The sequence below is a fragment of the Catharus ustulatus genome, chromosome 9, assembly GCF_009819885.2.
Source record: "Catharus ustulatus isolate bCatUst1 chromosome 9, bCatUst1.pri.v2, whole genome shotgun sequence".
Taxonomy (NCBI): Eukaryota; Metazoa; Chordata; class Aves; order Passeriformes; family Turdidae; genus Catharus; species Catharus ustulatus.
Window position 1 is genome coordinate 20,112,353 of NC_046229.1, and position 27,869 is coordinate 20,140,221.

The 27,869-nt window shown below is 40.0% G+C and overlaps 1 protein-coding gene across 2 annotated transcripts; it reads left to right on the forward strand.

The window, feature by feature from the left end:
• SLC35A3 (solute carrier family 35 member A3) lies at window positions 1-24,329 on the forward strand. Of its 2 annotated transcripts, none has more exons than XM_033067783.1 (8): window positions 1-75; window positions 10,427-10,631; window positions 11,477-11,631; window positions 11,743-11,865; window positions 12,985-13,156; window positions 16,208-16,326; window positions 16,833-16,966; window positions 19,297-21,258. In XM_033067783.1, exons 2-8 carry the CDS (start codon window positions 10,445-10,447, stop codon window positions 19,385-19,387), a joined length of 981 nt encoding a protein of 326 aa, XP_032923674.1. In that variant the 5' UTR covers window positions 1-75; window positions 10,427-10,444; the 3' UTR covers window positions 19,388-21,258. The 2 variants fall into 2 exon arrangements, with proteins under 2 accessions (XP_032923674.1, XP_032923673.1); XM_033067782.1 differs by having other exon boundaries at window positions 51-111; window positions 19,297-24,329.
• Window positions 24,330-27,869: the final 3,540 nt, after the last annotated feature.

A 27,869-nucleotide genomic window follows, 5' to 3' on the forward strand; every position in this document is an offset into this window, starting at 1 on the left:
AGCCGGAGCCTTTGCGGGACGGGACCGCGGCTCCCGGAAGCACCGGGAGCCGGAGCGAGCCGAGCTGGGCCGGCGGTGAGCGGCGAGCGGGGCCGCCGGGCGGGCGCGCAGGTGGGAGCAGAGCCCGGCCGGGCCGCCCCGCGGGGAGCGGTGCGGGGCTGTGCGTGAGGGGGGACCCGAGGGAGGCCTGGGGGGCACGCGTGCGGGGTTAGTGGATGGGGCGGGAAGCAGGGCTGTGGGAGCAGGCTGGCACTGAGGAGACACCGAGAGAAATGTCTGGAAATGGAGAGCTTTGGGCAGGAGGGAGGAGAGAGTGAAGTTGAAGTTGCTGTGGGGAAGCGGCCGTGTGTGAAGTTGGGAAGGGGCACGGATCTGGCCGGAGCCGTGTCAGTGCTGCTGAGGTTGAGAATCCTTGTTGGTGCTCTGGTGAGAAGATGCTCGCTATGCGTGATGTGGTGCCCCATGTAAAGTTCACCGAAATGCACATTTTGCAAGTATTTGCATGGTTATCATAATTTTAAACCAATTTTTTGAAATGAGGAACACTCCAGCAGTACAGCACTTATGAATTAAGCAGAAACTCAGAGGCTAGAGAGATAACAAATGTAGTAATGCATATTATGGTATAAACTGAAAGGTGAAAGATAAATATCAGAAGGTACAAATCAAAGTTGTTTCATTTTATTAAGTCCTATAAATTGTGTTTTAAACGAGAGGAAGGAAGATCTGGACTCCAGATAAAATATTTTAAAGTAATGGTTGGGTGGAGAAAACTGACACAGCTTTGAGCAAGAGGTATGTGTTACTTGAGATGTAAACAATGTATGCAACAAACCTTTCTAAAACTGAGTGAGCATCACAGTGAGATGTTTTATTTTTCATGGTTTCTACACGAGAGGATTGGGATCTAAGACAACCTTTGCTTTTCAAAGACCATAAGTGCAGAATGACAAAGTGGATCTTAGGATTACCATTAGGTGGTGGACTGCTTATCTTGAAATCTGTTGGCTCTCTCCGTAGGCACTGCACTTGACTTACCAGTGTGCTCACTGAGTTGAAATACAGGCTACAGAGTGAGTTTGAGGGAGGTGACAGTTGTGGAGAAAGTGATTTACACTAATCCCTGCCTTTGGAAACTGTAGTTCATGATTCCCTTGTGCATTGTTAGCCATTGTGAAAAGAACTTGTGATTAAAAATCACAGTTCTGAGAGATAAGGATCCATTGGTTTGGTATGCATGATGTTCTGGTTGGTATAATAGTATGTGTAGCAAAGGTACTGGTTTGGGGAAAGATTGGTTCTAGTAAGTATAAATTTGCTTTCTTTAGAGCAATGTACTGTTGGGAGTAACTCTGCCTCCAGCAATCCTACAGGCTGCCTATACAGCCTAATTCCTTATTCTGGTGATGGTACTGTCTGCAACAACAAGAAAAAGGTGGAGATCATCTGAGCTAAGTACCTGTGGAATTCAAGTCACATGTCCTCTTAAAACAGTTCCGGATTTGGCAGTGTTAAGGAAGCACAACACATCTTTGGACAGACTTGCTAGACACAGTTATTCCTCCCATATTGTTCTTGAATTGTTTGCTGCCTGTGCTTATTCTTCACCAGTTACTTTGGTTCCTACCATGTTCAAGCTGCTTGTGCAAGCTGTGTGCCTTTTCTGGAACTCAGGAGAATGCACAGCTGGATCACTTCAGTGGAGGATGTCTCTAGAGGGGAGAAGAGATTTTGGCATTGATATTTCTCAGGATCTGGCATGATAATGTCAGATGGTTAGGAGCTCAGGATTTTGCCACTGGATTTCTGAACCTTGTCTTATATTTAAACCCCTTCAGTACTGCTGGACTGTCTCATTTTATTTGTAATTACTAGCACACTGCAGTGCCTACAGATTGATTTTCCCTGTAGGATCTAGTTTGTGTTACTCTACTCCAAGTAGGTCACCTTGACTGAGGTGTTTGACACACTGTGTTGCCTCCAGCACTCAGACTTGACTTGTAATTCATAAATAGGATAAGTGTAAGCTGCAGCTGAACCCTAGCTGAATTCAATGTTCAGTCTTTCAACACCTTAAATCAAGCTCCTTCATTGGCTTGATCCATCTGCAGGAACTGCATTCCAGCAGTCCTTTGGTTCATGGCATTGCACTCCTGTGTGCTGGAGGAAGGTTGGGCATTTGAACTGAAACTGAGAACTGAATGGCTCCTTGCTCCCAGAGTCTGAATGTGGCTGCTGGGATCTATCTGTACTGTGATCTATACAATGAGCACAGTGTATGTACTGTGTGAAAACAAGATGCAGTTCAGGCAGCTTGTATCAAATTTCTGTGCTGGCAGGCAGAGTTTGGCTTAATGACTGTTATGTCAATATAGAACTGTTGCACTACTGGGCAGCGTTGAAGTCTTCATCTTACAAGACATGCTGGTGTTAACATTTCTCACAGTGAGGGCCTGAATTTCCAGAATGCTGAATATTTATTCTCAATATGTGATTTATATAATATTAATTGAACCAAATTTTAGTCAAAAAAATGTGGTCTCTGGATTCTTAGGTTTGGTATAAGGGATAAAGGTAGTAGGCTTAAAGAGCACTTAGCAACACATCCCAAATTTTAAGATTCACAATGCTTTACTCTTCCTGCCTGATATGTAGCTTAGAATGCTATTTTTTCCCCACAAAAGAAAGAAACAAACAGAATACCTTTGGAAGCTCATAAAACAACTCACCCGGGTTCCCTTTCTGCTCAGTTTTCTGACAGCATGTAAGAAAACCTTGTGTGACTCCCAGGCAATTTATAGCATTTTCTGAAATGAGACTTTAGTTAATAATTAATGTGTAATTGCATTCCCTTTAACTTGGCAGTGATGGAATTTCCTGGTTGAGTGATATATATGGCCAGTGAACCACTGATCCAGCCTCCACTATCTTTGGCAGAAGTCAAGGTTTCAGAGCAAAGTTGAGAAGAAATCATTGGTTGATTTTTAACAGTTACCATTTAATATGTAACTGCTCTTTACCTGGGTGCACTTGCCATTTTTGAAAACCATCTGCATGGTTTTAAAATGGCCAAGAGTTGTGGTTTAACCTCAGCTGGCAACTAAGCACCACACAGACACTTGCTCATTCCTGGTGGGATGGGGCAGACAATCAGAAGGGTAAAAGTGAGAAAGCCTGTAGGTTAAGACAGACAGTTTAGTAAGTAAAGCAAAAGCTGCACATGCAAGCAAAGCAAACCAAAGAATTCTTTTACCACATTCCATGGGCAGGCAGGTGCTCAGCCATCTCCAGGAAAGCAGAGCTCCATCATGTGACATGAGAAGACAAACACCATCACTCTGAATGTCCCCTCCTTCCTTCTTCTTCTTCCAGCTTTATGTACTAAGCATGACTCCATATGGTCTGGGATATATCCTTGTGGTCTCTTGGTGTCAGCTCTCCTGGCTGTGTTCCTCCCAAGTTCTTGTGCATTCCCAGCCTCCTCACTGGTGGGGTGGGAGGCAGAAAAGTATAATCCCTGCTCAACAATAGTGAAAGCATCCCTGTGTAATCAACATTTTTCAGCACAAATCCCAAATACATGTACTTGCCAGCTACTGTGAAGAAAATGAATTCTACCCCAGCAAAAACCAGCACATGAGATATAGTTGTGCCTATGGAGCAAGATGACGTTGCAGGAGCAAGGAGCAAGGTCCACCAGTGATCTACTGTGTTCTACTTAATAACCTTGTCTTTAAAGTATCATTTGAATGCAGTTATGTTTTTCATTATTTTCACCAGTTAAGTTTCTTTATTTTAATATAAATATAGAAATTGGAAATACTGCCTGAAGGAAACCTTCATGTGAAAAAAATCTTGGTTCTTCAGTTTCTGCTCAAAGAGTAAAGAAAAAACTTTGCTAGAGGGTTTGCTTTTAACCACACTTCTGAAGAAGTGTACAGGCTCCAAGAGAAGCAGAGTTTTGGTTTTTTTCATAGTGTACTTAGTGTACTCTATAATGTCTTCAGGAAGAAAAAGGAGTAACAAAATGGAAAACAAAAGAAGGAGCAAGGTAAGTTTTAAAATGATGAAGTGATTTGCAGTGATTTAGTTGCAAAGTGCCAGTTATTTGGGGAGGAACAGCTGACAATTATAGTTTATGGGAGGGAACAAATAAGAAACCTGTTCACAGTATGAGGAAAATGGAGAACATAGTGACATTTTAAAGGGAGAAATACAAGGTTTCAGATTATTAGAAATATTTAGGACGTGCATTACTACAATTACAGTGACATGACAGATTTCATCTTGTGGTGGTGAGGGGAGAAAAAACGTATTTTCAAGTTATAGCAGTCCAAATACAGCAGTTAAATTATTTGTGTGTAGGTAAAATCTACTTCAGAATGCAGTTCAGCCACACTTAACTTAGTTTGGAGAGGTCTGTGCACCCTCTGTACTGTGTGGGATATTTGTCATAAAATTGTAGAATGTTTTGGGTTGGAAAGGACCTTAAAGGTCTGTTTTCAACTTACTTCCATTTATTTCTATACTTAAAGTATTTGTGTTATTATATACTACTTCTGGTAAATACAAAGCTATATTCACTTAAAAAAAATAAATTATGGGATAGAACTTTCCTTTGAGGACTGTACTTGTGTTGCAGAAAATAACATGTTACTTGTGTAACATGTTATCCAGCACAAGGAAGAGGGCAATGCATGTAGAAAGTAAGAAAAGCATAGAAAGAAGTCTTATGAAAATAGGTTCTTCAGGTTCTGTGAGTTAGCTCTTACCCCACCTTCCAACTGTCCTTTGTTGGCAGCTTATTGTATTTGTATAGGTGTAGCCTCAGGCCTGGGTTCATATTTCATTGGAGAAATAGGAGGACACCATCCTGTTTCTTTAATCTGTTATCCTGATTTCAAAGCAAATACCCAGGAAGTGTGTCCACTCATGGGATGACACACAGGCAGACTCAATCAGTGTTTTATTTTCCAGCAGGTTCCATATGGAGAATTTGGTGTAGTAGTACAGAAAATTTAAACTTTGCCTTTGGCAGTTTTGAGAGGCTGTGTTGGGCTTTGCATTTGAACTAATACACAAATGCCTTTTATTTGGTTGAACAGTGTTGAACTGATTAGTCATAAAATGGAATAAGACCTAAGAAAAATAACTCCTATAACTTGGCTTTTTTACTCTAAAAGACTGTCAGCAGTGAAAACATTTCACAGCTAGTCTGGAAGGAATTTAATTCATGTAATGACATAATTGTGAAGATTTGGAGCATGATACTAGTTAGTTTATTTTTCTTTTTTTAAATTAAACTTTACTTGTGACAGAGGCTGGAGAAGTAAAGAAATAGTTGCCAGTAGAGGTTTATTTTTGTCAAGTCTTTTTACTGTCAATTTTTTTGTCTGTCACCTATTTCTTCAGATAATTTTGGGTGCTTGGATTTTTTCAAATAAGTTTCTCTGAAACTTCCTGTAATTCTCATTTTGAATGCTTCTACAAAGTTAAGAATAGAATCAGTTATTAAACTAATCCTTAATTTTTCTCAGGATTTTGCAACGGCAGATACTTAGCAACTGAAAACCTCAGAAGTTGATACTATCAGATCTTTAAAAGACAAAATCTTAAAAGTTAAGAAAAGTCCCAAAATCTTATTGCTCTGTAGTAAATTGTGATTATTATCAAGGAGTTTTGGTGTGCTGTTTCTTAAGTCAAATTGATTATGGCCTAATTTCATCTGCAAATATTAGAATTTACCAGTATTTTAGGAAAGTGTAGGGATTAAATAAAAATAAAATTAAAAATATTAAATTTTAGCCTGGGTTGGAGGTATTACAAAGGGAAATGAAAATCTGCAAGTCAGAAATATATTCATTTTTTACTTAATATTATGAGCTGGAAATATGTGATTTTCCACTTCAAAAAACTGCTTCCTTTGAAGAGTTATTCTTCAGACTCTGCACAGTATAGTACTTTGAGCTGAAAGTATTACTTCCTGTATAGACTGCTTTGCTTTGGTTTGTGTTCTGAAAACCTTTCCAGGGTCCTTCTCCTTTTTACTTTCAAGGAGAACAACTCTTCACATAGAATCCATCTGTATTTTATCCACCTGTGTGTACTGAATCCAAATGTTACGTGGCTGTAAATCCCACCTTGGCTTCATGTGAAGGGCTGCCTTCATGTGGCTGCAGGGTGTGTTCATGGCACACTGAAAAAATGAAGGGGCTGTTTTGGTTTTTTTTAACATAGACTAACAGAAGAGAAGAGTAATGAGCCCTGAGGTGAGTTATTTAGTATTTAGTATTATAGTCAGGGAGCTGCAGGTCCTTACCCCGCTGTAAGATACAGTCCAAATGACAGAGCTCATGTCACCACTCAATTTCCAGGCTTTGAATTAGCAAACCTAAATCTGACTTTTCAAGCAGATGTATCCTGCAGACTACCAAGCAGTGCATCCAAAGCCCAGTAAGAAACTTAAGTTGTAACTCTGTACAGGAAATCTGGTGGGAATGTCAGTATCATTGTGGTTTAAGACAATCCAGGTGTGGGCTGTTACTGAAGATAATAGTTCATTTGTTCTGTGACTGCACAGGTTGTTGCTGTGAGAGCAGCATGAACTCATGGCTGCAAGTGAGCACTTACACCTCTGATAGTCACCTGTAAATCTAAAGCTACTGTGAGATTGCAGTTGAAAACAGCCCGAGTTTTAAAGTCCACTGTTAAACTTCGATATTGTTCCCAGTTTGCACAAAGGTCCATGAGCTGCCAAGCAGGTCTTTTGAAAAAGGGACCAAGAAAGCTGATAAGGTGCCCTTTGTGCTTAGGAGTGCTTATGTTATTGGTCTTTGTATCTTTCAGGACTCTAGTTCCTGCTCTGTGAACCAGTTTGTAAGTACAGCATGGAACTTCACACACTTGCTGTCTGCAAGCCTGTCACGTTGTTCACTGACAGGACAACTTTTAACAAATACCCTTATTTCAGCTATCGTGCTGGACACTTAGGTTCCATTCTATGTGAACTTTTGAAACTTTGAAATGCATTAGTGACTTAACAGTAAGGAAATATTTGCTGCTACCGGTGCCTTTTTGAGATACATTGTCTGGGGAAAGTTCCCTTTTTTATCATGACTACTGAGGAAGACAAGACTAAAGTTAAAGGTGTTGATGTGGTAAGCATTCTTTATGGCTTTTCTGATGGGCTTATCGCTGTGTTGTGCTTGTTGGTTTATTTTTGTGCTGATTGCTTGGGTACTTGCTCATTAACAGCATACTAGTGATTTACTTTAAAACTTACATTTGAAGCTGCTTCATAAATAGATGGTTGTATTTTAGTAAAAAAATTTAATGTGAACATTATTTTTAATGTGACTTGTTTGGAAGGTTACAGAATTGATATCTGATGATTTTGAACATTTGTAAAACCCTTTGTCATTTCACAGGCTGACAAAATGCAGAAATTTGGTTCTGCAGAAGGGATATGTGTGTTCCCATTACCTGTATTTTGTTCAGGAGCACTTTGAAAACTACAGTAATGTCACGAATACAAGCCGCATGGAGTATAAGCCGCACTTCTGGTGCATCGACAATGTTGATGTCTTTGTCGATAAAAAAGCCGCACCCGAATATTAGCCGCACTTTCATTCGTAGCGAGGATCTGTGTGCAACTTTCACAAATTTGCCAATTAGTAACAGAATTGTGGCATAGTGGGGTTTACTGGCTCGGGGCGGGGCCAGGCAGGCTCGGCCCGCTCATGGTTGCTGACGGGACCGGGTGGCCCAGCTCGGCGCTACAGCTCGACGGGGCCACTCAGGGCCGGCTGGGCGGTGCTGCCGCTGCCAGGCTCGCTCGCCCCCCCCACCATCTGCACCGCCGCCGCATTTGCTCGCCTTGGCCGGCACTGCAGGCCCCGCGCCGCTGGGCTCCCCCACGCTGCTGGCCCTGGTTCTGCTGGGCTTCCCCATGCCGCTGGGCAGCCCCGTCCGCTGGGCTTCCTGCTTCTACCATGCTCCCCTGCGCAGCCGGGCTCCCCCGCACTGCTAGCCCTGGTTCTGCCGGGCTCCCCCATGCTGCTGGCCTGGGCTCTGCCACCCGCCCCCCGCGCCGCTGGCTCTGCCTCTGCCAGGCTTTCCCACCTCTGCCGGGGCTGGCCGGGCTCTCACTTCTGTGTTGGCAGCTTTTAGAATATTGTTAATATATTAGCCGCCCCGGAGTACTAGCCGCACTTCCGGGTTTCCACCAAAATTTTGGTGAAAATGATGCGGCTTGTATTCGTGAAATTACTGTATTAACAAAAAGAAATACCAAAAAATCCTTAAAAATTTAAAACTTAAAGTTTTAAAGACTTAAAAATTTTATTAAAACACCTATTTGTCTGTAGTGTGCGATTTAATAAAATTCAGTGGTTTTTGTCTTAACAACATATTGCGCTTTGTGACCAGTTTTTCAAGTCTGAATACTAAAAATGAGGTAGATGGAAACAGTGAAAGAAATTGTTTGTTCAAGTTGGCTCCTATAAAAGTCAGTTTTCTCTAGTATCATAGGCAAGCCCTTTAGTGAAATTCAGTTCTGTATCTTCTCTGAGTAGGGCTTTTTTTTTCCCCTTTACCTTTTTCTCCCTCTGTCTTCTTTGTGTTGCTGGTACTTCTCCAGAAAGCACGGTCTCTGAACATGCATGTCCCTTCTTCATCCCTTTGCAGGAGCTGTTCTTTTTCTCCTCCTTGATCGCAGCTGCGGCAAATTTATTCTTCAAAGTTGTTCTACTTCAAGTAACAGTTCATCTTAGTTTTGTTGTTTAGGATGCATAATTTCACAGTTTACATCCTTATGAAGTGGATTATTCCACCAGAATCAATGGAAAACAGCAAATCTTGAGTATTGTCTGCAGCTTTCTTCTCCTTCATAGTTTATATTTCTGTCTGATTCATATTGCTCCATGCAGTTGCATCTTTAGTATTTGTTTCTTCAGAAGTTAAGTGGGATTACAGTTCATACAAAAGTATCTCCTATTAAAATTCCTTAATGGAACCTTGTGTGTTTCTTCCTCAGTTTCTTCTTCCTGGCATCTTTTTCTTCCTTATTTGCTAATATGCTTTTACAAATATTTTTACAACGGCAGATTTTTGAGATAAAGAATTTTATTGTGTAGGATACAAGTGTGTGCTTCATATCTTATGTGACTGTTGATAATTTGCTCCTGCTTGCAATGTCTTTTAAGTGTCATTGTCTTATAGATAATAATTTGACTTTGAATACTTGACTGGAGAAAATCTGTAAATGCTTAGAGACAAGATAAGGGCAAGTCAGAAATACTCGAATAGTGTAGCTCTCCAAATGTCTACAAAATCAGCAATGAAATGCATCTTGAGCTAGAAAAATGCATTCAGCAAGCAACTGCTTCAGTTCTAGCCACAGGTATTTAGAGGTACCAGCACATCCTTGAGGAGTGGGGCCAAAGCTGCACAGTTAATGGGTCAGGAGTTGTGTGCCTGCAGGTGTAAAACACAGAGACAACTCTGCCGTATGCACCCAATAAGTGTGCTGTGTCTAGTTCTGAAATTGAGAGCATGCTTTGTCTTGGCTTGTTACTCTTCTTTTGCTTGTAAATATACTTGTAAACTTCTAGTTATTGATTTGATTTAACTTTGGCTGTATAAAAAATGGCTCTGTTTTTGAATAAGTGGGCAATGAAGGGAGTAGAAGTTAATCTTTTATAAAAAGCATTAGCTTCTGTGTATCGAAGTTCTTTATATGAAGCATAGCAAAAATTATGTGATATTCTGAGTAGCAGAAGCTTTTTAAAAATTTCCTTGTCATATATTGTGCTTGCAAAAATGAAAATTACTGTCTCTATTAGTCTTCTTCAATAAATTAATCCTTTAAATGATGACAAATTGCTAAGAAAACTGTGTCAGCTTGGTGGAAGTAGAGATGAGGGTGGTACAGCTTTATTGACATGAAGTTTGTGGTAGTCTATGCAGCCTGAAAAAGCAGTTGCAGTCATCTAGTCATCTATATTCAATGATTTTTTTTTCTGAACAGGATAATCAGCAGGACAGGTTTGGTGCTGCCTACCCTAAAGCTTCTCCATCCCATGTCTTCCTCTCCAGCTCTGCTTTCCCACAACTCTCCCTTCACTGCCAGGAATACATCTCATTCTCACGTAAAGCAGCCCAACCCTCACCCTTCTTTTGTTGACACAGTGCCACCTGTCAAGGCAGAGACTGCAACGTGACACACTTGGAGAGGTGGAAGAGTGGGAAGATCTCTTCAGTCTGGGAACAGCTCATTGCAGCAGGAGTGCTGGGCATTCTGCTGTACCACTGCAGAAAACACTTTCACCTTGAAAATACCTTCTGAGCCTTCACCTACATAAAGAAATCTGTGATTCCCAATATCTGCAATATTACCTTTGGGTTTGTTTCTTTTTTTCTATTTCAGAAAGGAGCACGTGAAGAAATGTCTGCCAATTTAAAGTACCTTTCCTTGGGCATCCTGGTTTTTCAGACCACAAGTTTAGTGTTGACCATGCGCTATTCTCGGACACTGAAAGAAGAAGGACCTCGTTACTTATCCTCTACTGCAGTAGTTATTGCTGAACTTCTGAAGATTTTGGCCTGTGTTCTGTTAGTCTACAAAGACAGCAGTATGTGTCAAATTTTGCACCAAGTAATTTTCCTAATCAATATGCTGTATTGTAGTGGCAACTGCAAAGCAGCCATGTGAGTACAGGCATACACCAAAGCATTTCCCTTCTCCTTGTGTAATAGTCTTGGAAAGACAATGATCATATTGTCTATTTGCTTAAGAGAATATGGGTACTGAGGAGTGCAGGAATGAATTTTATGCTAACATCTCAAAGTTTGTGTTTGCTCAGGCATTTTAAGAAATCTGTATGTAGAAGCAGGAAAAAATGAAAAGCTTTAAGTGTATCCAAAGCATGAATGATAATTTAGAAACCTGTGATAAACAGCAGATACAGAAGGGAAGAAGCAATTTCATTGTTACAGGAAGAATCATAGTTTTAAATTACAAAAAAGAAAACTCTATTCACATTTACACCAGTTCTTATTTTGTGTATTTAAAACGGAATTTATCTGGTTTCTGTGTGATTTTCAATAGCTTAAAAATGTTGTTGTCTATGCATAAATATTGATGACTTTGTAGAATTTTAAATATATGCTTTTTAGGTGGTACTCTTTGATATATTATCTTAAATTATTGATACAGTTTCAGTAAGTTTAACTCAAAGTATTTTAAATAATTGTTTTCATTCTGATATTTCAGGCTGCAGGAAGACATCTGCAGCCATATTTCCTTAATATACAAGGCCTGTGGAAGTCAAAGAAACATAGATGGTATTTTCAGGTCTTGGTGTAGTGATAGCTGTAAAAAGGGGCTACAGTATAAGAACAGAACATTGCTGTTTCTCTTTTTACCACTCCCTTCCTTTTAGTGAATGTCTCTTTCTTTTACTGTTTCTTTGGGTAGAATGCAATTTACGGACTCTGAACAGAGTGCTACATGATGAAATCCTTAACAAACCCATGGAAACTCTTAAACTTGCTATTCCTTCAGGAATTTACACTCTTCAGAACAACTTGCTATATGTAGCATTGTCAAACCTAGATGCAGCCACATACCAGGTATTGCACATTTGGAATTCTCTGTAAATTTAAAAAAAAAAAAAAAAAACAAAAAAACCAAAAAACCGTGAATTGTGGCATAGTGGCAGTAACTGTTCCTGGTTCTTCTAGGTTACATATCAGCTGAAAATTCTCACCACAGCATTGTTTTCTGTGTCCATGTTGAGCAAGAAACTGGGTGTATACCAGTGGCTGTCACTAGTAATATTGATGACAGGAGTGGCATTTGTGCAGGTAAATATGAGCAGGTGGTTTGTGGGGTTTTAATGTGTTTATTCAAGAAACATGGGTTGCTGTACTGATTATCCAGCTTTCTGATTCTACCAGCTGCACACCAGAGCACCAGAGTATAGTCAGGAGCTACGAATCACAGTTGGCCAGGTCTGGAGGACACCAGTAATGGTTCAAAGGCAGAAGATAACACCTCTTTTGCAACCCAGTGCTCTACTGTAGAATATGACAGGGCCTCTGGAGCAACCTGCAAGTAATAATGATAGCAGTTTTTATTAGCACCTTTCTTCAGGCATTAGAAATCCACTGATCTTCTCTGTCAGTACAGGCTGTGTTCACTTTGTCATATGAATTCAGCATGGTAAATTTACTTTGGACTATTTCAAAAAGCAAAATTGGCCTCAGTTCTACATAGTGCAGGTACCAGAGTTCATAGTTTTCAGAGGGCAGGATCATGGGATAAGAAAATATTCTAAAAATTTTTAGCAGATTTTATTATATCCTAGAAATTTTTATTTTAAAACAATGATTTGGAAAAAGATATGGTGATTAAATTCAATAATGAAAAATGAGAACAATAACACTCTGGCAGTATTTAACAGACTCCTCAGAAAGTTTTTGTCCATGGCATTACATTTTATTCAGTTACCTTAGACACATTGCAAGATTTAACTGGTCTGCACAATCACCAAAGAGGGGCACATGAAAAAGACAATTCATCCCACCTTAAAGACAGCTGGTGTAAGTAGTTTTCTATCTGTGCTTATACCTATAAGGTAACCAACTGTTGGTTGGCACAAGTTGGTGGCAGAGAAAGACCATGATAAGTCACACTGGGATTCAAAAGCAGTTCTTGCTTATAAAACATAAATCCTGCAGCTGTTTAAATTGATGAGCATTCTCCCAGTTCAGGCACAATTTTACTCCTTACAAATATGTAGGAAAAAAGATTGTAGCTTTGCAGTCCTTTAAAAGTATTTATGGTGCAAAATACAAAACTTTACAAGTACATGATTGTCTGTATTAGTAACTGTTACTGTAGGGGGAAAACAAATTTGCATTTTGTAGATGCTCATGACTTGATTTCCTCAGTGAATTTTGTGTAACTGTTTTTACATCCAGTGGCCTTCAGACTCTCAAGCAACACCTGCTAAGGAGCACTCAGCAGGATCACAGTTTGTAGGCCTGATTGCAGTTCTCATAGCGTGTTTTTCTAGTGGATTTGCTGGGGTTTATTTTGAGAAAATTTTAAAGGAAACTAAGCAGTCTGTGTGGATCAGGAACATTCAGCTTGGTAAGTTTAATTTTAATTCTCTATTAGAGATATTGCATTCTGAAGCATTAAGATAATTTTGTAAAATAAATGTATAAGTAAAAAATGCCACCAACATTTTTGTATGCTGCATATATGTTATTTTAAAACCAAAAGTCAAACTCTGCTAGATGGAATTATAATAGTTACTTTCTGATTTCAGTCTAGTTCGTGATTTCCTTTGTTAATAGAGTATCTGAACATTTGTGCAGAAACTGTCAATTGGTTTTTTTCTACTATTTTTTAGAGAATATAGGAATATTAAAATATGTTTCCAAGTCAGTGTTTTGAGATGTTTTAAAATTAACAGATTTTTTCTCTTGTGCCTTCATAGGCAGCTTTTTGCATTAAAAGTGCAAGCTATAAAATGCGCTTAGTTTATGAATAAAGTGGAGGTAATTAATTACTGTTTTTCAGTATAAAAGGTCAGTTTCTTTTAATTTTGTGCATAATCACTGGGGAGAGACACATGCAAAAGACCACTTCATCTTAACTATTTAAATAACTGTACTTACTGTGCACATATCAGTGAGAAACTACCTTCTATTCCCAAAGCAGTCTTGGATCTTCCAGACCCCGCAACAGTTGACCTGTGTTCCTGAGTGAGTTTTCCTTCCCTTCAAAGCAATCTTGTCCAGTTTAGAGGGTTGGAAATACGATGTCAACGCTATCTTTTTGTTCCTGTAACAGGAATAAGACTTACTGTTGCCTTGGTTTCTCCAATGGAATCCCTCTAGTCTTCACCTGTAGGCAATAACTATTTATAGCATATTTGAATGAAAGCATTGAGCAGAATTTGACCTTTCCAGCACCTTAGAAAGGACTAGGGATCAAATCCGCAGTGTAAAGTTAAGTCATGAGATGATTTAGTGGCTCAGAACTGTATACTGAGTCGAGTAGAATGTAGTGCAGTACTGTAAGGATAGGAGATGTTGTGACTTCTTTTATAATTAGTTAGTTAGTCAATAAGCCATCTTTTTTTCTTTTAATTTCCTACTACTGTGTTTTAATTATAAGTGGTTTCTGTTAAAAAGGCAGAAGTTAATTTTGAATACATTATAACATTTTTACATGACCATAATGTTTTGATAATGTTTTGAGTAGAATGGAAGGAATCAAAACCTCTCCTTACTATCTGCTTGTATTTATGGAAACTGTGTATTCAAACTAAGTTTCCTGTATAGTGTAGAGAATACGTCAGGAAACATTATGTTAACACTATGTTAGAGAATTCTGTGGTGAGAGAAGAGTTGCTAGTTGGGGCTTGGTCCAGGATTTAAGGTGTTTTGTGTGGAGCTGCAATGTAAAATCCATTGCCAGGGAAAGCTGCTGCTGATTATTATTATTATTATAATTATTACTCCTCTCAGTTTCCATGCTAAAAGTATTTTCATGGGCAACAGGTGTCTGAAATGATTGCCAGTAAGAGTCAATAATTGTTGAAAAATCAATAATCTCTTCTAAAACATTGTTAGATTTTTCTATAGCACACAGAAGTATGTACACTTAGTTTGATAGTTGGTCATATATTGAATGTTCCAGTAATTGCTTTGTGAAACAAAGAGATCAGAACAGATTGTGTCTAAATGCTGACTCTTCAAGGTTATGAATGACTAGGACAGTGATATATGAAGACATTAATGTCTGATTATAGTGAGAATCTGATCACCTGAGTTTTGTATTTACTTTTGTAGTGAACTTAATCTGTCTCAATAGGAAGTTCAGTAGAATGTGTTTATTATTGAGGTTGTTCTCAGTTCGAAAATAATGTTGTCATATTTCATAAAGTTTTTAGAAACTAAATGTATACAGTTAAACAGTACATGTGAGGTGCATACAAAAGTAAGTACAGCTTTTACAATATAGCTTTCCCAAAATACATCAAATGTGAAATCACATTTTCAAAAATATGTTGGTATCTTCTTTCTGCAAGTGCAAGGTAGTTAGCCACTTCAGATATTGTATTATTCAGGAGCAAGGCATTCATAAGCAAGAGCTCTGAAATAGAGCTTTTCTTAAAACACAGACAAAATGCCCAGATGTCCAGCCAAGATTTTATATCCATAGAGAATTATTAAAACTATAGAAAATAATGGGAAAATAAATTAGAATTTATTTTTTAAAAAGTCAGGTTTTTATGCACACCAATGTCATAATAAGGATGTATGAACAAGTGATTTTATTTGTCTGGTTTAGCAGATTGGTTGGAAAATACAAGTAAATGGTTTAATCTGAATGAAACTTACCTTTTTAATTCTGCCTACAAAAAGAATTTTTTCTTGTCGAACAGAAGGTGTTACTTTGTTCAAAACAATTCTGCCTTTTTCAGGCAGAGAAATGTGATTAAAATCACCTTTTCCCAGAGAAGGAGTGAAAAAATTTTTGCCCCTTTCCTGTCCAGAACTAGAGCAGACATCAGTCAGAGTAGCTGCTTACATGACGTGATGCTTGAGGGATTATGAGAAGTTTCCCATTTGATAGAAGAACACTGCACTCAACAAATTAAAAACTCCACAGTCTCACCTCAGATTCAGCTTTTGACATTGTCTCTACTAGTAAACATTAATTGTGTTTGAGACTGGCTCAGGAGAATCCCATTTCAAAGATCCTTGTCTGAATTGGCGATCTGCTAATTGCTGCTCCTGCTATGCCAGAGACCTTCTCCTCCACTGAATGTTTTCCCTGTTTTTCTCCCCAGGTTTTAGGGTGACTTCTGCCTTCAGTCATGACTAGTTTCAGGAAAACTGAAATCACATTTAAGTGAATTTGGCTATATGCCATAAACAAAAATCACTCCATTCCAGTAGAAAACAATGGAAGATAAGTATATAAGGATATCTTAATGGAAAAAATCAAAACATGTTCCAAGTGTGAAGAGTAGCTTTTAAAAGAGAACAGTAAACTGATTGCATTTGGATGTGACGGTATTGCAAGTGACAGTCCAATTTTAAAAGCAGAAATATAGAACAGCCATTAAGGATGCAATTTGCGTGTTTTTTACCTGAAGCTTTTAAACCAATCTTGCACTTTCAGGCTTTTTTGGTAGCATATTTGGACTGATGGGTGTTTACATTTATGATGGAGAACAGCTGTCAAAGAATGGATTTTTTCAAGGATACAATAAACTTACTTGGGTGGTGGTGATTCTACAGGTGAGACTTTATGTTGCATGTTTCTGTGAAGGCACTCTGAGATTTACTCTTTTATAAATAACTGGGGAAACTAATGGGTGTCATTGAAGCTACTGAGAATTCTATAGTCAAAAGTCTGATGTGTCATTATTAGCATAAACCTCTAAATGAAAGTCTGGAAAATACATAGCAAGTATGTGATTAAGTGTTGTGCAAATTAAAAGCATGTAAGCATTATTTATTTTGTGATGTTTAAAATTATCTCTCTATATGCTCTTCCTCATGTAGCTAAAAATGTACAAGCATTTCCACTCATTTAATGGTGGTAATGTGATCAACAATTTCTTTAACGGGGAAAGAGCTACTCCTCCAATATTTATTTTCAATAGTACATATCTCTTATATAAAATAAATGTATTACTCCTCGACGTAGGCAAAAGCTTTAGCCAAAGTAGGTGCATGGTGTTAAAATAGTTGCTTTCAGTCAAATGATCAGTTTGTGAATCCAAACCTTGCTATTTTTCCAGGCACTTGGAGGGCTGGTGATTGCTGCTGTTATAAAATATGCTGACAACATTTTAAAGGGATTTGCGACTTCTCTCTCTATTATACTGTCGACATTGATCTCCTATTTCTGGCTGCAAGATTTTGTCCCTACAAGGTAAGAATTACTTTCCGTGTATACTTAAAAAAATAGTTGAAAACTTACTGCCTGCCAGATGTAACTGCGAAAATCAATAAAAAACCAAATCCCGTCCAAGCCACAGTGTCAGAATATATAGGTCCAGCTTGCACATCAAAGTTTAACCGTAGCTGACAGGGAGTTTTTCAGGCGGGTGCGGAGCCGCTGGCTCGGGGTCCCGCGGCGGCTCCGCGCCCCCTGCGGCCCCGCGCGGGCACTGCACCCCCGGACACGGGGCTGAGCTGCTCCGTGTCCCGCACTGCACCCCCGACACGGGGCTGAGCTGCTCCGTGTCCCGCACTGCACCCCCGACACGGGGCTGAGCTGCTCCGTGTCCCGCACTGCACCCCCGGGCACGGGGCTGAGCTGCTCCGTGTCCCGCACTGCACCCCCGGACACGGGGCTGAGCTGCTCCGTGTCCCGCACTGCACCCCCGGGCACGGGGCTGAGCTGCTCCGTGTCCCGCACTGCTGCACCCCCGGACACGGGGCTGAGCTGCTCGGTGTCCCGCACTGCACCCCCGGACACGGGGCTGAGCTGCTCGGTGTCCCGCACTGCACCCCCGACACGGGGCTGAGCTGCTCCGTGTCCCGCACTGCACCCCCGGACACGGGGCTGAGCTGCTCCGTGTCCCGCACCGCGGGGTGGCACAGGGACATCGCCGCTGCGCTGCCTTTCATCCCCTGCACTGCAGGCTCTAGCACAGGTCACTGCAGTCACGCACCCATGGAAGTGATGCTGCAGCCCTGAGTTGCCCAAGGGTACTCAGAATCCCAAAGGCAGAGCTGTTGCTAAAGGCAGTGCCACATTTAGTAGTGACAACAGCCGAGAAAGAGAGAGAAGTGCTTGCTCTGTTCTTCTAGGCCCAGTAAGTGTCCCCAGTAAACTTTGGGGATCAGACTGCTGGCTCTGTGTGCCACAGGTTTTGTACATGGTGGGTTGAGGACACTGTGTCTTGTAGTTCATATTTCTGTGTGGAGTGTAGAATTAATAATCCCACTTCCAGATATAGGAATAGGATTTTGCTTATGACTGACCAGCACTCCTTGCATATGTTGCATGTACTCATAATATTAAATATTTTGAATACTATTTACAACTTTTGTATCTGGTACAAAGAAGCATCTTTTTATCTAAAAATATGTATTTGCAATACTGTGGTCCCTTCTCTCCCTACCAATTCTGTGATTCTGTATTATTATTCTGGGCTTTACTTAAACATTCAAAAAAGGAAATGGAGTAGTTGTTTAGGCTTAAGAAGTGAAAGACATTGAACTTAAATTACAAGTAGATTATATTTGTCCCATTAAAACAAATGTAGAAAGTGTTTTAAAAATTTCTGTGGAAGTGGAAAATTAATAAGTAACTTAACAGCTTCTGCAAACATGTTGAAATTTAAATAGAGCCAAGTATGTAGAACTTGAAGCCATCCCCTTTAATAAAACTTGATTAATTTGAGTTAATCAAACTTAATCTTGTACACTGACAATGCATTTGAACTGCAACTGTGTAATTGTTTCTGTCACATCAACAAACAGTTTTGATTTGGGTAATAGATATAAAGTACTTAAATGCTTGAATATGTTGCAAGGGGCCATGTCCCAAAATAGGCTAAATGTATTCTCTGAAGGATTATTGTGTCACAGGCACAGTTTTTTTAGCATTTGGTTCAGAAGATGAAATTGTTGACATCATGTCTGTGAGATGATTCTTTTCTAAAAGGTGTACAGATTGTCTGCTGGCTTTGGGTATTTTTTATCAGGCTTTAACTATCAAAACAACTTGAAAGTTCAAAATGTCACAATAGAAAAAATGCCTTTATGGTGTTTTCATGAGACAAATCTTTCTGTATCTGCCAGAAATTAGATTATACTGACTTGCAAGCTGTTTTGACATAAGCTTTGGACTTCAAAGCAAACACAGCTCCAACATGTCCGTAGTATGTTAAGAATGGGTGGGTAACCACAGTAGCTGCTTTTCTTCTGCTCCGACTTCCATTTTGCACACATCTTTAGGTAAAAGTTGAAGAAAAAAAAGGATTGATGTGATTGCTTTTGGCAATTGTTACGTGGAAGTGTAATTTGAATTTTCAGAATATGTTAATATAATGATACATTAATTTGTAGTTACGAGTTTCTCCATCCCTCTAAAATAAATACCTACAAATTATTTTGATCTTTATAAATTGGACACATATAATTTATCTTCCTGTTTTCCTCACAGAAAAATGTCCTTTCTTTTGTTTGCATTGCATAAATAAATTTGCATCAACTAAAACAAACCTTTTTTTTCATCTCTGTTCTATCCAGTGTGTTTTTCCTCGGAGCCATCCTTGTAATAGCAGCTACTTTTCTATACGGTTATGATCCCAAACCTGCAGGAAATCCCATTAAGGCATAGCAGACTTCCTCATCAACCTGCTCCTCGAGATCATGCGCTGGGGCCTTGCTGGCACTGGCTGTGGGAAGTGTCACTGTGCACTGCAAGGGAAGGATGACTGTCCCGAATGTATTGAAGAAATGCTGATGAATAGTTCTGAACAGCCAGAGGGGTTACAGGTGGAGGGTGATGCTGTCTGTAACTGAGGGGGGGAAATGTCAGGGGAATGCCCAGTGCAACTTGCTAATAAAAACTTGAAAGGAACCAAAAGTTTCCAAGAAACTACAATTAGGAATGTTTACAGCTTTGACTGAGATTGCATCAAAAGAATTACTCTATTGACTGCTGCAGAAATATGTCCTATGCACTCTTTGAAAGAGCACACGACAACATTGTCAGATTGTTATGTTTTTGCGATTCAATTCTATTTAATCTTAGTAAATATGTTTTTAACTGTTTGTCTATTTACGTGAAATGAGCTGAACGTCATAGTTCTGAAGTGATGGTTCTAATTAGGTTCTCCTTATTAAAACTGTGAAAATCGAAGTATGATTGAAAGATACTTTCCCAATATCAGATACTTTTATTTTTTTAGAAGGCTGATTTAAGAAATCTGTTATTAAATGATAATGTTATAATTCTGTTGCATCTATAAAACATTGTAAGAATGTTAACATTCTCACCGAAGTACCAAGGGAGGAATACTCCAGCCTTCATCAGCCTGTGGTGTTGGAGCAGATGGAATAACTCTGGGAACACCAGTTGGAGATTACCATGCTCACCTGGGAGCAGGAGTAGGGTTATGATGGGTGCTTGCTCAGATGTAATGTTTATTCTTGTTATTTTACTGATTATAAATCAACATTTTGGTAGAACCTTAAAATTAGTTTTTGTGCTTTAAATAGCCTCTGAAGTTTTTTTTTAGACCACGATTTAAAAAAACAAAGAGCCCATAAATAAGCATTTTAAAGGCATTGTCGTTGTCTGTAACAGCTCCGTCTGAAGGTATTATGGTATGGCATCTGTATACTGTACTGTACTTTATTACAGAGGTGTTTTTTAAACAAATGTTGTTTACTCATGAACTCTTCCAGGCTTTTTCTGTATATTTCTATGTAATGGTTTAATTAGAGTTTCGGTGGGTTTTTTTAAAATTATTATTATTTTGTTCTGGGAGTCCTTGAGCCAACAGACCAAAATGAGTTCTCTGGATCTATTTGTTCTAGTAGTGGAATTACTTTAATAGGAAATACAATTAAAAAGCAATTAATTGTGCAATAGGTAAATATAAAAGCATGCTATTATTCTGTTTCAAACAACAACAACAAAAGCTTTGCAAAGAAATCTTGCTGCAATTAGATCAATTAGACTGTTATGAACACTTCACTTGAAGTATTTGCATATAGTCAGAAACACTAAAAGAAATCTGGAACAAATAAACAAAAAAGCTGTTTAAAAATAATTGGTTTTCAGGAGACTGTTCACAGTGGATGTTGATTGCCGGGTGACTTGTGTGACACCTGTGATGGTGCATTTATATAAAACATATCAGGAGTCCCTTACCAGTAGCATGGCAAGTAGTAAAAATGTCTTTATTTCCTTATTTCCCTCCACCATCCCCTTCATGCTCTTTCTCACATCTGACTTGTACTAAAGAAAATGGGAAAGAGAGAGGTGTTTTAAAATGTTTACCAAAGTACCTCATCTGATTGACGAGATTCTGTAGTTCTCTGAAATTTCTTAGTGAAGTGTTGTAAATGAGAAAGGAAGGATTCCACTTACATCAGTCAAGTAAAAGTAATGTTTATCTTCTGTTGGCAATTATATATTTTATCAATGTTTTGTTTGTGTCTTATCAGAGCAAGACATTAAAGAAATATCAGAGCTCTGCCTACGGCTTGCTAAGCTTTGTCAACTGTGTATCTGTCCCAGCATGTTGTAATAGCGGGAACTTTGTTGGTCAAAACTATATAAATAGGCATTCTGTGTTAATACTGAATCTTTTATATGTGATATTCAATGTGGCACAATATTTGAAAAGTCACATTTAGCCATTTCCCCCTGCAGTGCAGCCTGAGGTAAGACGTGTGCGTAGAGCAGTGGCTCACGGCAGTGCTGGGTGCAGAATGCTGGGTGCATTTCACAGCTCTGAAATGAGGTGGGAAGTGTTGGTAGTAATCTCTCAACTGGAGTTTGGCCCTACACAGTAATGCTTTTGATTTCATGAATCACAGTAGTGGGAGTGTTCAAGTGATATAATTGGTTACTTTCCTAAGAAAAGTCTCCAAAAAATGTAAGAAGCAGGTTGAGAACACTTTAAAGCTAGTTGTACAGAAAAGGACCAAAAAAGCCAAATAATTGCCACATGGCTGGAGCTCTGTGGCATGTACCTAGGTTTTAATATTTCAGGTGCACCTGTCAATATTTGCCAATAAGGCTGTTTAGAGGAAAGACCAGGAATATGTGCTCGTTGCTTTGGAATAGGATGCCATGCACCTTTGGAAAACTGCCTGCTGTAATAAGGAACAGTAACTCCTATCTGTAAATCAATGACTTCCATGCTTTCACTTGACAGTCCAGTTCTGTTTTCCAGCAGAAGGATAGATCTCATCATAGACTTGTTGCTGAAAAGGAAAAATGAATTTGCATTTTCAGCTGTGTTTCCTCAGCCTTTTGCAGGCTGAGGAAAGGCTCTTCTTTGAGGTGTGACTCTGGACAAGGGGACGTAGCACGTGTTTTGTGAGAACAGAAGGGATTTGGCGAAAGCTTACTGATTTCTGTAACCTTTGCATTGGAGAGCATATGCACATTTTCTCACTGAGATACTTTTGTATTTGGATTTTAATTTTTTTTAAGTAACTTTAAGTCTATAACTCATTAACTAACCAAAGAGGAATAGCTAGCACAGAGCTTTGGGAAGTAGTGGATAATGTGCTTTGAGTTTGCCCTAAAAGCAAATGCTGTAGGAGTCAAACTTCAAAAAAACCCCTTTGTCTTTCTGAGCTACTTTTCTGGCTTTTAGACAACAGTTTTGTTAGTTTAGCTGTATATTTAGGAGACTAACCAATACTTAGCAGAATTTTGTTAAAATATTTATGAAGTTATAGGAGTTATAGCTAGGTATTTATTTGCAATAACTTGAATTATGTGATTTTTCTTTCTCAACATGTATTGGGTATACTGGTATTTATTGAATACTTGGATATTTGATAGTTTTATTTGAGAATCTCTGGGATATGTGATAGTCAAACAGCAATGAACTTAGGACTACCTTCAAAGCAAAATAGATCAGTGGTGAAAAACATTGAGTGTAATAAAGTAAGATAAACTTTTCTTTCAACATTGTATTTTTGAGCAATCCATAAGTGCCCAAAAATGTATTTTCTCAAAGGATTCAGATAATTGTGTAGTTTTTCTTCAACTTCATTGTTTTAGACAAACTTTAAGAAAACCTCCCTTTTTATTTGTTTCAATCAAGTCAAGGATAGATTAATGTTCTAGATTCAGCTTCTACAGGGTAACACCTTTGGTTTTATACTACAATGTTTTAGTAACTATTGTTTTATTTTTCCTCAAAACCACAAAACAATCTCATTTTGCTTGTGTTTCATGTGCATACAGGCCTCTCACAGACTCTTAATAGTACATAATTCTCTTGTCTTTCTAACTTATCTTTATGGCTGTAATTCAAAACACTGTAATAGATTTTGGGGTTTTTTTCATTGATAAATGAAACATTGTGTTTCTTCTGGTTTTGTTGTCAGTAATTTTCATATTTGAATTTTTTTCCTGATCAGCCATGCATGTTCTGTTGTGTTCAAGTGATTGTCCTTTTCTGAATTTGAATTGTTGCTCCTTTTCCTTCTGGTGACAATGTTTCTTGCTGGATATTGTGTTGAGGAGGATTATTCATTCCTTTCATATCTGAAATCTATGTTTTGTGAGAATGAGTAAGGGGGTTTTTGTGTATTAGAAAGGTAACATTTATCTATAACATGATATTATACCATATGTATATGTAATGTTTCATTACCTAAGGTGGTGCATTACTGTGACAAAGTTCAAGCAGTTTCCTTGCCTTTGTTTTAATTGTTCTTTTCATTTTTAATGCTGATTATTTTCCAGAGGAAGAGAGTCCAGCTCTTTCCAGGTAAGCTCATTGTATGTTTTTAGATAGCTAGAATTAAGAAATTTTACTAAAGAAAAATTTGTGGCAAAGTGCAACAAATACATGAAATGGATTAGATCATATCTTCTTATATCATATCTTCTTCAGTTACTGTCCAAAGTTATGTTCAGTTGAATTCTTAACTTTTTCTAAATATTTCTTAGCTGAACTTACAACTCTTTCTAGAAGGAAAAAAGAACCTGTCCTGACTTGCCATTTAGTGCTTGTTCTTGTTCTTGAATTTCTGCTGCACATTTTCATCCAAGAGTAGACATGGCATATTAACTCATCTTCAATCTCGCATCGTTATTCTGACTGTAATTAGCCATATTAATTTAATCAGTGAGAATTGCTTATAAGTTAAGCATATCTTTGTATTTGCTGCCATGAGTATATATTTTTTTACATTTCTTTTAACTTTGTCCTTATTGTCAATATATGAACCCAAATATAAATAATTTATTCAAACATTGTAGAAAAATTTTTAAGGTAGTCTTAGTTTTTTTATATGTTGATGTTGAGGTTTGTGTGTGATTACACTGAATACAGTTCTAATATATGATATTTCCAGGTATTTTGGAAAAGGTTATTTTTTGGTAAAACACTGCTGAGCACTGGAATGCATCTTGCATGACCTAATACCATCATTTTTTTAATCCATATTGAGGTAAAAATCTGAATGCTTTTTTCTTCTATATATGTAGCTAATGCTGCTGTAGTAATAAACTGGTTGAAATTAAGCATTGTCTTTATTAACATATGATTAAAAACTCTTTGAGAGCTCTGTTAAAAGGAGAGGCTTGCCTTATGCATATTTTTGCAGAAATAACATTTATTTCACAATATAATTTCAGCATAATTTTCTGTAAATTCTAGAAGGCTATCATAAGATGTTTGTTAATGGTATCTTTTAACATGCATCTTACTGAATGTTGCCAGCGATTTAATTTTGACTGAGACATGCTTCTTTTTGACCACAATGACATGACTTCTTGTGAATCACATTCAAGAGCAGTGTTGTTGTGACACTCTGTGCTCTTCTGGTCTGAAACCCCAGATGTGCCCTGAACCAGGAGGGTGGTAGGGAGCAGCTGGGTATCAGTATCAAGCTATAGTGTGGGGTGGGTTGTAAAACACTGTAACACTGTAAGGAGCTATGAATAGCTATAATTTACAATATGTCAAAGACCTGAACAGAGTTCACAAGCAAGTACTGTAGATGATGGATAACATGTTTCTCTGCCCTTTTTGCAGATTCATTTAATAAAACTGGGTCATTTCACCAGCGGTTTTCAGGATCCTGCATCTGTTTCTTTTGTCAGTTTTGCCCTGCTCTTAAACGTTAACATGCAACATGATTTAAACTGAAAATTTCATGCCATTAGGTAACAAATTAATTATTCATCATCTAGGGACAGTGTTCTTCAAGATTAAAAGCACTCCCCGAGGAATCTTATCTGAAACTAGTGAAACCATCATCTGCCTGTGCCTTGGATTCCCCCTAAGGAGATAAGTACTCTGTCTTTTTTCATCCCTCTTCCAAAATGACGGTAATGTCTTCTACAGCTAGCAGGTAGTAGTATGCATTTACTTAGTATAGAGGGTTGAACTGCGAGTGTTTAGATGTAACAGACAATTTTTGTTTCTCTTCCTCAGGAGTTTGTGTTAAATAATGTTAGAGCAGATTATGTCGGTAAGCACAGTAATTTCACGACCATAAGGCGCACCGGACTATAAGGCGCACGCCCCGGGAATTGGCAAATTTCGCAACTTTGTAGATCAGATAAGGCGCACCGGACTATAAGGTGCACTTTTTTTTTTGCAGCAAGGAGCCGCGCGGCGTGCAACAAAGTAACGAATTACTGGCAGGTACTCAATTTGCAAACATTTTTCAAAGATCGGTGTAGCCTTTAAACGCAGCCCCAGGCACCCTCCCTGTGCAGCAGGCCCCGGCACTCCCGCCCACCCCCGGCGCCAGCTGCCACAGCTCCGGGCTCCCACCGCACGGCCGCGCTGCATCCCGGCTTCCCCCCAGTCAGCAGCGGCGGCCACACCGCTTTTCCCCGCTTTCCCGTGGCGGCAACCACGCCATTCTCCCTGCTTCCCCGCGGCCGTGCCGCTTGTGGCCGCTTTTCTGCGGCGGCGGCTGTGCTGCCTGTCCCCGCTTTTCCGCAGCTGCGCCGCTTGTCGCCTCTTTGCTGCGGCCGCAGGGGCCGCGCCGCCGCGGCGCTTTCCCCCAGCTGCCTGAGCCGCTCTGCCGCTGCTCCGATGCCGCCACCAGGCGGGCTCTGCTCAGGGCTGTTGCGGGCTTGCACTTCTCGTTCCCCCCGCGCCCGGGCCGAGGCTGCCTGGCTTCTCGTTTCCCCTGGGCTGAGGCGGCACCACCCAGTTTCTCGTTCCCCCCGCCCCCGCGATGGCGCTGCCCGGCTTCTTGTTCTGCCTGGGCCGGGGCCGGGGGCAGCTCCCTCCCTCCCCTCATGGCTCCTGCCGGCCATGGCCACCTGCTCCCGCCCCCCCTCGCAACTCAGCGCTCCCGTAGCATCGCCCCCCCATTGCGGCTCACACTTCTGGGATGGCAAATTTAGCAACTTTGTCCATCATATAAGGCTCACCGGACTATAAGGCGCACTTCCAGGTTCAGGGTAAAAATTTAGTCAAAAGGGTGCGCCTTATAGTTGTGAAATTACTGTAAGTTTGTGTAGTAGATGGAGTTTAACATTTGAAAACGTGTAGCTGGCTGAAATTCGTGACAGCAACAACAAGTTTATTCTATGTTCTCATTGAGTTTATTCTACATTCTCATTTGAATCATCTGCTCTGTCTAAGTGAGCAAACTTGATACTTAAATGCATTTATTTGGAGATGGTGACACCAATAACAGGTGTTGATCTAATATGAATGTGTGGATAGAAAATCATGGTCAGTTCTCAAGTGACTTTGCTGACTTTGTAGCTGTGTTGACATTTTGTGTGAGTCCCTTACATCGCATACATGTCTGTGTGTGACTTGCCCACCAAAATCTAACAGCACTCTGAGGAATAGACTTGAAACTATGCCAGCATTTTAGGACCTCTCTTCTTTTCAAGTAGAAGTGGGACAGAATTGTCAAATACTTCATGTGGCACCCTAATACTTGTAACAAATGCATAATAATAGCAAACATCTCAGACCCGCTAGACACACTCTTTGTTTCATGAGCTGGAGTCTGCTTGTCTCGTCTAGATCCATTGGTCGGAGTAGGGTTGTGGCTCGGCAAGTTCTAAATTCCTTAAAAGGTGCATTGTGATAAGAGGTGCTTGATCTTAAGGCTAAGGTTTTAACTTGAGCCCATACGATCTTAAGTGGTAGTGATTGACACCCGTTTGGTGACAGGTGGGAGCTGCATGCCGGTCAGTACCGCAGGGATAAGTCCCACTGTTGGTGGGGACAAAAAGCTCTTCACGTAAAGCTGAGGTTTTAAGGGAAACGGGGATGTTTCCATCACAGGAGCTGGGGAGATGGAGATAAGCAGCAAGAGGGCTGAAAGATGGAGGACTGAGGACATAGAGAACAGATACATGGATACACCCATGGAAACTTGTGTCTGTATCATGAATGTAATGGTACAGCATGGAGAGTTGTTGCTTTTAGTGATACCAGACATCAACAGCAGATGAATTTATAAGCCACAGAAACCTAATAATGCCAGCAGCATGTTTCTAAAATACTTTCTCGGCTCATTGGCATGCTGCCACGGGGAAGTTGACCCCTGTTATCTTGTTACTTGCAGATGCTGCGGTAAATCAGAACCTGGGGATGACCTGCCCGTTTGAAGGTGATGGACCTCTCATAAACTAATTATAAAACTTGATAGTAGGAAAAAAGAATATCTGTCTCCAAGCTGGATCTTTGTTTTTGTGCTCTGGCTCTGGAAATGTCAGGTATATCCCGTACCAACTGGTTTCCTTCGCTCCTTTTTCCCGGGCGCCTCAGCAGCTCCGAGAAGGAGGAAGCGGGGCCGGGTGTTTCGATTCGGGTGGGAAGGACGGGGGGGCTGGATGAGAACCTGCGGCTCCCGCGGGGCCGCGCTCGCTGCTTTAGCCCGTGGCAGTGTCAGGCTGTGGGGGGCCGGCAGCGGCGCCTCCCGGCCGCGTTCCTAAAGCACTTCCCAAAGCATTTCCCGGCCGCGTTCCCAAAGCACTTCCCAAAGGCGCGGGCAGGCCGGGGGGGCGCCCGCACACGTGAGCGGCGCGCGGCCAATGGCGCGATCGCGTGATGCGCAGCGCCGGCTGCGCGCGCGGTGGGGCTGCGCAAGATGGCGGCGGGCGCGTGAGGGGTGGCGGCGGCCGCGCCGGA